Source organism: Oncorhynchus clarkii, chromosome 6 (genome assembly GCF_045791955.1).
Source record: "Oncorhynchus clarkii lewisi isolate Uvic-CL-2024 chromosome 6, UVic_Ocla_1.0, whole genome shotgun sequence".
Classification (NCBI taxonomy): domain Eukaryota; kingdom Metazoa; phylum Chordata; class Actinopteri; order Salmoniformes; family Salmonidae; genus Oncorhynchus; species Oncorhynchus clarkii.
In genome coordinates, this window is record NC_092152.1 from 224,925 (window position 1) to 237,143 (window position 12,219).

A 12,219-nucleotide genomic window follows, 5' to 3' on the forward strand; every position below is an offset into this window, starting at 1 on the left:
GAGGTAACAAACTGTTGAATCACTACAGTGGCATCAGATTTATGTTCACAGATGTATTGCCTTCAGCAGTATCTCCACCCTGCAATTTGAAGTGTAGGCTGGTACACTGTGTCTTTTGCTGTCTCCATTCAGTCCAGTCTTTAACAGCAGAGTAGGTTGTTAACCTTCAAGGCTGTTGTTCACTCATAGGCAGTCCAGCCACCACACATCGGAACCTGGCCTCAAGCAGCATGAACGACATCTCCGACAAACCAGAGAAAGACCAGGTGAGTTTCCATTGGTTGACCTCTCCGTTCAATGTTCCAAACAAGTGTCAGTAACTGTGTTCTTTAGAGAATGTTAGCTGTTTAAACTTCAATAGTTACTGGACCTAGTTACCTAGGGAGAAACCAGCTAGGTTTCCATCCAATTGGCAACATATTTTCATGTGAATATTCTGCATAAAGAAAATATTTTCAACTCTACCGATGGTTACGTCATAAAAACTATTGTGTTAAATAGCAACTGTGCCATGCTGGTCTTGGCACGTGCTCTCTAGCCAACAGCTGGCAGATAGTGCAGGTAAACTAGCCTACATGATGGGATTATTATGGATAAGAGAGAGAATATTTGTATTTGTCTAACGGCATTCAAGCATCAATCATCATGTCACCAGATTAAGACCCTCAATATTTATTGGAAAGGAGCATCAAGCTCATTACAGTGCACTTTCACCACCATGTGAAGTTCATCATAATTTATTTAATCTGTAGCCTAATAAACTGCATACTTTCCCGGGGTCGTAGTGGGAGGACTACACAACATGTCATCATGACTCAGATGGTTATTATAACAATATTTGTGTTTCCACCCAGCCATCTCTCATCTTATACATTTTAAAGACACATAAAGATCCTTCCATGTCGAATAATCAAATTGTCTGTGTAAATTTCTGAGATTGTACTGACATTTCCTGTTTTCATAAGCCTGGTTGTGGATTTTTTTATGCCTCACTTAATTCATCCGCATAAAATGGTTGGATAGAAACCTGGTTATTGATATGAAATATATATTTAATAGTCAGTGGTTTAGTGTGTCACTGAAGCATAGTGACACAATTTTAGTACAATTTCTGCTGTCTTGCTGATCCCTGTCTGCCTGCTCTATGCACTGTGGTCTGGGTTATCTGACCAGCCATTGGAACTTTTCCACTGGCTCACTGTAGCTACAGTCCAGGAAGGATAACAGGGTTAGCTACAGTATAGAAAAGCTAACAGCGTTAGCTACAAGGTTAGCTATAGTCCAGGAAGGGTAACAGGGTTAGATACAGTATAGAAAAGCTAACAGCATTAGCTACAGGGTTAGCTATAGTCCAGGAAGGCTAACAGGGGAAACCACTATGTGCTTGCCTTATGGGTGATTATGATTGTCCAAAGTAAATCGACCAAGGTGCATTGTCCTCCTCCAACCCTAACCCACCAAGGTGCATGGCCCTCCAACCCTAACCCACCAAGGTGCATGACCCTCCTTCAACCCTAACCCACCAAGGTGCATGGCCCTCCTCCAACCCTAACTCACCAAGGTGCATGGCCCTCCAACCCTAACCCACCAAGGTGCATGGCCCTCCTCTAACCCTAACCCACCAAGGTGCATGGCCCTCCTCCAACCCTAACCTACCAAGTTGCATGGCCCTCCTCAACCCTAACCCGCCAATGTGCATGGCCCTCCTCCAACCCTAACCCACCAAGGTGCATGGGCCTCCTCCAACCCTAATCCACCAAGGTGCATGGCCCTCCTCCAACCCTGACCCACCAAGGTGCATGGCCCTCCTCCAACCCTAACTCAGCAAGGTGCATGGCCCTCCTCCAACCCTGACCCACCAAGGTGCATGGCCCTCCTCCAACCCTGACCTACCAAGGTGCACAGATGGCCCTCCTCGAACCCTAACCCACCAATGTGCATGCCCCTCCTCCAACCCTAACCCACCAAGGTGCATGGCCCTCTTCCAACCCTAACTCAACAAGGTGCATGGGCCCTCCTCCAACCCTAACTCAACAAGATGCATGGACCTCTTCCAACCCTAACTCACCAAGGTGCATGGCCCTCCTCCCTAACTCACCAAGGTGCATTGACCTCCTCCCTAACCCACCAAGGTGCATTGACCTCCTCCCTAACCCACCAAGGTGCATGGTCCAAATTAGTTCAGTTGAATCATTCAGTCCAACTCAGTTCGGTTGAATCTTCCAGTCTGGTTCAGTCCTGATCTGTTCAGTTGAATCATTTATGATTTTGTTCATTCTGTCTCAGTTCAGTTGGATAATTTATTGGCTTACAGGGGTCTGGTTCAATCCAATTAAGTTCAGTTGAATCATTCAGTCTGGTTCAGCCCTAATCAGTTCAGTCATTCATTTTTGCTCACTCCAATTCAGTTCAGTTGAGTCATTCATTCTGGTGCTCTCCAACTAAGTTCAGTTCAATCATTCAGCCCTAATCAGTTCAGTTGAATAATTTAGTCTGGTTCAATCCAAATTGTTTCAGTTGAATCATTCATTCTGGTGCTGTTACGCATGGTTGAGCAGGTGAACCCAGGTGCAGACTCAGGCGGGGAGACAGGGATAAGGTAACTATGGTATTTATTGAACAGCTGTGGTGCAGGCCAAGGGAAGCTCGGGTGGGTAGTAGGGAACCAGGAATTGAGGCTGAGGCAAGGGGAGTAGGGGCAGGGTAAGCAGGTCCGGAGCAGAATCCATGGAAGCAGTAGAGCGGGGCTCCAGGACAGGGAAGCAGGACTGACGAGACGAGTGACTGGAGCCCGGGACCAGAGTCACTACTGATGGAACTGTAGCGGAGAGAAAATCAGTGTCAGGCTAGGGAAAAACAGGCACAACAAGATCTATGCAGGAACAAACGGCTTGAAACACAGACTGACTGAGCAGATGCTACGATCTGGCAGCATGGAAGTGGCAGGGCTTTTGTAGAGGTCTTGATTATGGAACAGGTTGCAGCTGGTGGGGATCTTCTCTGCCTCCAGCACACCTGTTTCCACTCACACAATCACATACACCCACTCAGAGAGAGAGATGGAGAGAGCACTGGGGGAGTGGCAGCAGGTTAGGGAGACATAGGATGAGAAGTAGAGGGCTTGGCAGGAGCAGATGTAACAGGTGCTGTCCAACTCAATTCATTTTAGTCATTCAGTCTAGTTCAATCCAACTCAGTTCAGTAAAATGATTATGTTAATTTCAGTCCTAATCCGTTCAGTCAGTGTAGTTAAGTCTAACTCAGCTCAGTTTAGTATTAAATATTTCGTATCTTATTAGGATCCCCAATTATCTTCCTGAGGTCCAAACAGGAAACAAAACACAATAAATAAAATACATAACACTACATAATACAATGCAAAATATAATACAAAATATATAAAAATGTGTCTCTTAACAGTCCATCATGCCATAAGGTGTTATTTTATCCCTTTTTTATCTGGTTGTGCTGCCAGCTTAAGTTACCTGGGGTGGCAGAGAGTTCCATGTAGTCCAACTCAGTTCAGTTAAATTATTCAGTCAGTGTCACGCCCTGACCTTAGAGATCCGTATTATTCTCTATGCTTGGTTAGGTCAGGGTGTTATTTTGTTTGAGTGTTTTTTTAAATTAAAACCATGAACACTTTCCACGCTGCGCCTTGGTCAACTCGTTCTACCACCAACGAAAGCCGTTACAGTCAGGTTCAGTCCTGATCAGTTCAGTTAAATCTTTTTTTTTCGGTTCAACTCAGTTCAGTTGAATCATTCATTCTGTCTCAGGCCAATTCAGTTCAGTCATTCATCTATTTCAGTCCAACTCAGTTCAGTTGAGTCATTCCCCCTGAAATCAAGGCAAGCTCCTCTAATATTCCACTGGATTTCTTTCCATCTGAGAGAAACTGATAAGGACGTTTCACATCATTTATGTAGACACCCGATCTGATAAGGACAGTCTTTCTCACACTTCCTCTCTCGACTTTAGTCACTTGTAAAGTGTTCTGTTTTCTCAGTGTGGAGCAGGAGGGGACTTTACTCTTCATGTCTCAACTGGAATGTTCAGGAAGTGATATAAGTGTAGAGGTTCTGTCAGTGTAGTGTGTTCTATGTTCCTTCAGTGTGGTGTGTTCTGTATTCTGTCAGTGTAGAGTGTTCTGTCAGTGTAGTGTGTTCTATGTTCTGTCAGTGTAGAGCGTTATATGTTCTGTCAGTGTAGTGTGTCCTATGTTCTGTCAATGTAGAGGTTCTATGTTCTGTCAGTGTAGAGGTTCTATGTTCTGTCAGTGTACTGCGTTCTATATTCTGTCAGTGAGTGTGTTCTATGTTCTGTCAGTTTAGAGGTTCTGTGTTCTGTCAGTGTAGAGGTTCCGTGTTCTGTCAGTTTAGAGGTTCTGTCAGTGTAGAGTGAGTGTGTTCTATGTTCTGCCAGTGAGTGTGTTCTATGTTCTGTCAGTTTAGAGGTTCTGTGTTCTGTCAGTGTAGAGGTTCCGTGTTCTGTCAGTGAGTGTGTTCTTTGTTCTGTCAGTGTAGTGTTTTTATGTTCTGTCAGTGTCGAGGTTCTGTGTTCTGTCAGTGCAGTTTGTTCTATCTATCTTGTTAGTTTAGTGTGTTTTATGTTCTGTCAGTGAGTGTGTTCTATGTTCTATCAGGGGAGTGTGTTCTGTGGTCCATCAGTGTTGTGTGTTCAATCTTCTGTCAATGTAGAGGTTCTATGTTTTTTTTTTTTTTTTTTCACCTTTATTTAACCAGGTAGGCAAGTTGAGAACAAGTTCTCATTTACAATTGCGACCTGGCCAAGATAAAGCAAAGCAGTTTGACAGATACAACGACACAGAGTTACACATGGAGTAAAACGAACATACAGTCAATAATACAGTATAAACAAGTCTATATACGATGTGAGCAAATGAGGTGAGAAGGGAGGTAAAGGCAAAAAAAGGCCATGGTGGCAAAGTAATTACAATATAGCAAGTAAAACACTGGAATGGTAGATTTGCAATGGAAGAATGTGCAAAGTAGAACTAAAAATAATGTGGTGCAAAGGAGCAAAATAAATAAATAAATTAAATACAGTAGGGAAAGAGGTAGTTGTTTGGGCTAAATTATAGGTGGGCTATGTACAGGTGCAGTAATCTGTGAGCTGCTCTGACAGTTGGTGCTTAAAGCTAGTGAGGGAGATAAGTGTTTCCAGTTTCAGAGATTTTTGTAGTTCGTTCCAGTCATTGGCAGCAGAGAACTGGAAGGAGAGGCGGCCAAAGAAATAATTGGTTTTGGGGGTGACTAGAGAGATATACCTGCTGGAGCGTGTGCTACAGGTGGGAGATGCTATGGTGACCAGCGAGCTGAGATAAGGGGGGACTTTACCTAGCAGGGTCTTGTAGATGACATGGAGCCAGTGGGTTTGGCGACGAGTATGAAGCGAGGGCCAGCCAACGAGAGCGTACAGGTCGCAATGGTGGGTAGTATATGGGGCTTTGGTGACAAAACGGATTGCAATGTGATAGACTGCATCCAATTTGTTGAGTAGGGTATTGGAGGCTATTTTGTAAATGACATTGCCAAAGTCGAGGATTGGTAGGATGGTCAGTTTTACAAGGGTATGTTTGGCAGCATGAGTGAAGGATGCTTTGTTGCGAAATAGGAAGCCAATTCTAGATTTAACTTTGGATTGGAGATGTTTGATATGGGTCTGGAAGGAGAGTTTACAGTCTAACCAGACACCTAAGTATTTGTAGTTGTCCACGTATTCTAAGTCAGAGCCGTCCAGAGTAGTGATGTTGGACAGGCAGGTAGGTGCAGGTAGAGATCGGTTGAAGAGCATGCATTTAGTTTTACTTGTATTTAAGAGCAATTGGAGGCCACGGAAGGAGAGTTGTATGGCATTGAAGCTTGCCTGGAGGGTTGTTAACACAGTGTCCAAAGAAGGGCCAGAAGTATACAGAATGGTGTCGTCTGCGTAGAGGTGGATCAGAGACTCACCAGCAGCAAGAGCGACCTCATTGATGTATACAGAGAAGAGAGTCGGTCCAAGAATTGAACCCTGTGGCACCCCCATAGAGACTGCCAGAGGTCCAGACATGTTCTGTCAGTGTAGCGTGTTCTATGTTCTGTCAATGTAGAGATTTTATCTTCCGTCAGTGTAGTGTGTTCTATGTTCTGTCAGTGTAGAGCTTCTGTGTTCTGTCAGTGTAGTGTGTTCAATGTTCTGTCAGTTTAGAGGTTCTGTGTTATGTTAATGTAGAGGGTTTATTTTCACTCAGTGTGCTGTGTTCAATGTTCTGTCAGTATAGTGTGTTCTATGTTCTGTTAGTGTAGAGATGTTATGTTCTGTCAGTGTAGTGTGTTCTATGTTCTGTCAGTGTAGAGGTTCTGTGTTCTGCCAGTTTAGGGGTTCAATGTTCTGTCAGTGTAGAGTGTTTTATGTTCTGTCAGTGTAGTGTGTTTTATGTTCTGTCAGTGTAGAGCTTCTATGTTCTGTCAGTGTAGTGTGTTCTGTATTCTGTCAGTTTAGAGGTTATATGTTATGTCAATGTACTGTGTTCTATGTTCTGTCAGTGTAGTGTTTTCTGTGTTCCATCAGTGAAGTGTTTTCTATTTTCTTTCAGTGTAGCATATTCTATGTTCTCTCAGTTCTATATTCTGTCAGTGTGGCAGTTATATGTTCTGTCAGTGTGGCAGTTATATGTTCTGTCAGTGTAGTGTATTCCGTCAGTGTTAAAGGATTTATTCTCACTCTGTGTAGAGGTTCTATGTTCTGTCATATGTGTGTTCAATGTTCTATCAGTGTAGTGTGTTCTATGTTCTGTCAGTGTGGTGTGTTCTATGTTCTGGCAGTGTAGTGTGTTCTATGTTCTGTCAGTGTAGAGTTTTATGTTCTGTCAGTGTAGAGTTTTATGTTCTGTCAGTATGGAAGTTCTATGTTCTGTCAATGTGGAGGATTTATTTTCACTCAGTGTAGTGTGTTCTTGGTCTTGTCAGTTTTGAGGATCTATATTCTGTCAATGTACATGTTCTATGTTCTGTCAATGTAGAGGTTCTATGTTCTGTCAGTATAGTGTGTTCCGTGTTCTGCCAGTGTACTGTGTTCCGTGTTCTGTCAGTGTAGGGTGTTCCGTGTTCTGTCCGTGTAGTGTGTTCCATGTTCCGTCAGTGTAGTGTGTTCCATCAGTGTAGTGTGTTCTCTGTTCTGTCAGTGTAGTGTGTTCTATGTTCTGTCAGTGTAGTGTGTTCTATGTTCTGTCAGTGTAGTGTGTTCAATGTTCTATCAGTGTAGTGTGTTCTATGTTCTGTTAGTGTAGTGTGTTCAATGTTCTGTCAGTGTAGTGTGTTCTGTGTTCTGCCAGTGTAGTGTGTTCTGTCAGTGTAGTGTGTTCTATGTTCTGTCAGTGTAGAGGTTCTATGTTCTGTCATTGTAGAGGTTCTATGATCTGTCAGTGTAGTGTATACTGTGTTCTACATTCTTTCAGTTTAATGTTTTTTATGTTCTGTCAGTGTAGTTTGTGCTTTGTTCTGTCAGTTTAGACGTTCTCTGTTCCGTCAATGTATTTATTGTCTTCTATGTTCTGTCGGTGTCAAGTTTTTGTGTTCTGACAGTGTAGTTTGTTTTACGTTCTTTCAGTGTAGTGATTTCTGTCAATGTAGAGATTTTGTGTTCTGTCATTGCCCACATCTGTCAGCAGGAAGTGGCCTGTACTCCTGGGAATGGGGTTGGTAATCTAACAGTCGTTGCTTTGTGACAGATTGATTCAGAGGCAGATTGGTGGGTGGGAGGAGGAGGGGGGGGTCATGTTGGGTATCTCTGCTGCTCCCTGGGGTATGACTTTGGGATCTCGGTCTGTCTGTCTGAGAATCGCAGAATGGTGAACTTAACTAAACGACAGAGAGTTTTGACTGTGATATTAGATTGCTTCTTGTGTAAATATTTTCTGTCTGGATTTTAATGATTTAAACCGTCAGTCAGTCAGTCAGTCAGTCAGTCAGTCAGTCAGTCAACAGCCCTAGACAAATAGGCAGTCCAGATTTGACTTGGATACTTTTGGTTTTACTTTCTCACCCTGCTGACTAACAGTGTCATTACATTGTTGTTATTCTAATAGGGAGGGTGGATATTACCAGGAGTATATTTGAACCACAGAGAATTTGAAATGGTTTTCTGTGACATGAATTTGGCCAGAGAATGTCTGACCATTATGCACTCTGTCCAATGGGTTTACTTATGTTTTATAGTTGGTTGACTTTGTGATGTCTCCTTCTCCTTGACTGCTGTTCACGTCACAGTCTGGTTCATTTTTTTTATCTGAAAACTAAACTGTATTAGATGCACTTAGATTCACTGAATGTCTATTCTGAAAGTCTATTGGGTGAAATGTAATGCACAGACAGTCTGACAGGTGTTCTCTGATCTCAGATCATCTGATCTGACTTGATGTTCATGTCTGCTAGACAGTCTGACAGGTGTCTGATCTCAGATCACACTAGTCTCCCTCAGTGAGTTAACCTTGCGTTAGAGTCAGATGTTTAATTGTATATAACTGTCGTAATGTAGCTGGACACCAGGAAGAGTAGCTGCTGCCTTGTCAGGAACTAATGAAGATCCATAATAAACCCCAGGAAGAGTAGCTGCTGCCTTGGCAGGAACTAATGGGGATCCATAATAAACCTGAGGAAGAGTAGCTGCTGCCTTGTCAGGAACTAATGGAGATCCATAATAAACCCCAGGAAGAGTAGCTGCTGCCTTGGCAGGAACTAATGGGGATCCATAATAAACCCCAGGAATAATAGCTGCTGCCTTGACAGGAACTAATGGGGATCCATAATAAACCTGAGGAAGAGTAGCTGCTGCCTTGGCAGGAACTAATGGGGATCCATAATAAACCCCAGGAATAATAGCTGCTGCCTTGACAGGAACTAATGGGGATCCATAATAAACCTGAGGAAGAGTAGCTGCTGCCTTGGCAGGAACTAATGGAGATCCATACTAAACCCCTGGAAGATTAGCTGCTGCCTTGTCAGGAACTAATGGGGATCCATAATAAACCCCAGGAAGAGTAGCTGCTGCCTTGGCAGGAACTAATGGGGATCCATAATAAACCCCAGGAAGAGTAGCTGCTTCCTTTGCAGGATCTAATGGGGATCCATATTAAACCCCAGGAAGAGTAGCTGCTGCCTTGACAGAAACTAATGGGGATCCTTAATAAACCCCAGGAAGAGTAGGTGCTGCCTTGGCAGGAACTAATGGGGATCCATAATAAACACCAGGAAGAGTAGCTGCTGTCTTGGACGGAACTAATGGGGATTCATAATAAACCCCAGGAAGAGTAGCTGCTGCCTTGGCAGGAACTAATTGGGATCCATAATAAAATATGTCCTTTTCTATATCTGACCTTTAACTGCCCAGTCCACATGTCCTGTCCTATAGATGATTTGTCCACATTTGTATTTATTAGGGATCCCCATTAGTTCCCAGGAAGAGTAGCTGCTGCCTTGGGGATCCATAATGAATACACATTTAAATGTGGACAGATCAGCTATAGAACAGGACATGTGGACTGGCCAGTTATAGGACAGGACATTTGGACAGATCAGCTATAGGACAGGATATGTGGACTGGGCAATTATAGGAAAGTTACATCTCCGGTGCCGACAGAGTTGGCCGCCTCGCTTCGCGTTCCTATGAAACTATGCAATATTTTTTTTACGTGTTATTTCTTACATTGGTACCCCAGGTAATCTTAGGTTTTATTACATACAGTCGGGAGGAACTACTGGATATAAGAGCAACGTCAACTCACCATCATTACGACCAGGAATACTACTTTCCCGAAGCGGATCCTATGTTTTTCCCACCACCCAGGACAATGGATCGGATCCCAGCTGGCGAAACAAAACAACAACGCCGTAAAAGGGGCAGACAAAGCGGTCTTCTGGTCAGGCTCCGGAGACGGGCACATCGCGCACCACTCCCTAGCATACTACTCGCCAATGTCCAGTCTCTTGACAACAAGGTTGATGAAATCCGAGCAAGGGTAGCATTCCAGAGAGACATAAGAGACTGTAACGTTCTTTGCTTCACGGAAACATGGCTCACTCGAGACACGCTATCGGAGTCGGTACGGAGAGCTGGTTTCTTCACGCATCGCACCGACAGAAACAAGCATCTTTCTGTTAAGAAGAGGGGCAGGGGGGTATGCCTTATGATTAACGAGACGTGGTGTGATCATAACAACATACAGGAACTCAAGTCCTTCTGTTTACCTGACTTAGAATTACTCACAATCAAATGCTGACCGCATTACCTACCAAGAGAATTCTCTTCGATTATAATCACAGCCGCTTATATTCCCCCCCAAGCAGACACATCAATGGCCATGAACAAACTTTATTTGACTCAATGTAAACTGGAAACCACATATCCTGAGGCTGCATTCATTGTAGCTGGGGATTTTAACAGGGCTAATCTGAAAACAAGACTCCCTAAATGCTATCAGCATATCGTTTGTGCTACCAGGGCTGATAAAACCCTGGATCATTGTTATTCTAACTTCCGCAATGCATATAAGGCCCTCCCCCACCCTCCTTTCGGAAAAGCTGACCACGACTCCATTTTTTGTTCCCTGCCTATAGACAGAGACTAAAACAGGAAGCTCCCACTCTCAGGTCTGTTCAATGCTGGTCCGACCAATCGGATTCCACGCTTCAAGATTGCTTCGATCAAGTGGATTGGGATATGTTCCGCATTGCGTCACACAACAACATTGATGAATACGCTGATTCGGTGAGCAAATTTATTAGCAAGTGCATCGGCGATGTCGTACCCACAGCAACTTTTAAAACATATCCTAACCAGAAACCGTGGATTGATGGCAGCATTCGCGCGAAACTGAAAGCGCGAACCACTGCTTTTAACCAGGGCAAGGTGATCGGAAACATGACCGAATATAAACAGTGTAGCTATTCCCCCCGCAAGGCAATCAAACAAGTTCAGCGTCAGTATAGAGACAAAGTAGAGTCGCAATTCAACGGCTCAGACACAAGAGGTATGTGGCAGTGTCGCGGACCAGGATGTCTTTCTCCCAGACAGACTAAACAACTTCTTTGCTCGCTTTGAGGACAATACAGTGCCACTGACATGGCCCGCTGCCAAAACCTGCTGACTCTCCTTCACTGCAGCCGGCATGAGTAAAACATTTAATCGTGTTAACCCTCGCAAGGCTGCGGGCCCAGACGGCATCCCCAGCCGCGTCCTCAGAGCATGCGCAGACCAGCTGGCTGGTGTATTTACGGACATATTCAATCAATCCTTATCCCAGTCTGCTGTTCCCACATGCTTCATTGTTCCTTTTCCCAAGAAAGTGAAGGTAACTGAGCTAAACGACTATCACCCCGTAGCACTCACTTCCGTCATCATGAAGTGCTTTGAGAGACAAGTCAAGGACCATATCACCTCCACCCTACCTGACACCCTAGACCTACTCCAATTTGGTTACCGCCCCAATAGGTTCACAGACGACCCAATCGCAACCACACTGCACACTGCCCTAACCCATCTGGACAAGAGGAATACCTATGTGAGAATGCTGTTCATCGAATACAGCTCAGCAGTTAACACCATAGTACCCTCCAAACTCGTCACCAAGCTCGAGCCCCTGGGTCTCGACCCCGCCCTGTGCAACTGGGTACTGGACTTCCTGACGGGCCGTCCCCAGGTGGTGAGGGTAGGTAACAACATCTCCACCCCGCTGATCCTCAACACTGGGGCCCCACAAGGGTGCATTCTGAGCCCTCTCCTGTACTCCCTGTTCACCCACGACTGCATGGCCATGCACGCCTCCAACTCAATCATCAAGTTTGCAGACGACACTACAGTGGTAGGCTTGATTACCAGCAACGACGAGACGGCCTACAGGGAGGAGGTGAGGGCCCTCGGAGTGTGGTGTCAGGAAAATAACCTCACACTCAACGTCAACTTAACAAAGGAGATGATTGTGGACTTCAGCAAAAGGCAAAGGGAGCACCCCCCTATCCACATCGACGGGACAGTAGTGGGGAGGGTAGTAAGTTTTAAGTTCCTCGGCGTACACATCACGGACAAACTGAATTGGTCCATCCACACAGACAGCGTGGTGAAGAAGGCGCAGCAGCACCTGTTCAACCTCAGGAGGCTTGTCACCAAAAGCACTCACAAACTTTTACAGATGCACAATCGAGAGCATCCTGCCAACAT

At 44.6% G+C, this 12,219-nt stretch overlaps 1 protein-coding gene across 6 annotated transcripts in view; it reads left to right on the top strand.

Moving 5' to 3' along the window:
• LOC139410542 (electrogenic sodium bicarbonate cotransporter 1-like) overlaps nt 1-12,219 on the top strand; it is a 362,813-nt gene that overhangs the window by 183,613 nt on the left and 166,981 nt on the right. For all 6 annotated transcript variants that reach the window (XM_071155809.1, XM_071155807.1, XM_071155806.1 and 3 more), the window contains one exon: nt 190-266. In XM_071155809.1, the coding sequence (XP_071011910.1) occupies nt 190-266 (77 nt within the window). The remainder of the gene's footprint in view (nt 1-189; nt 267-12,219) is intronic.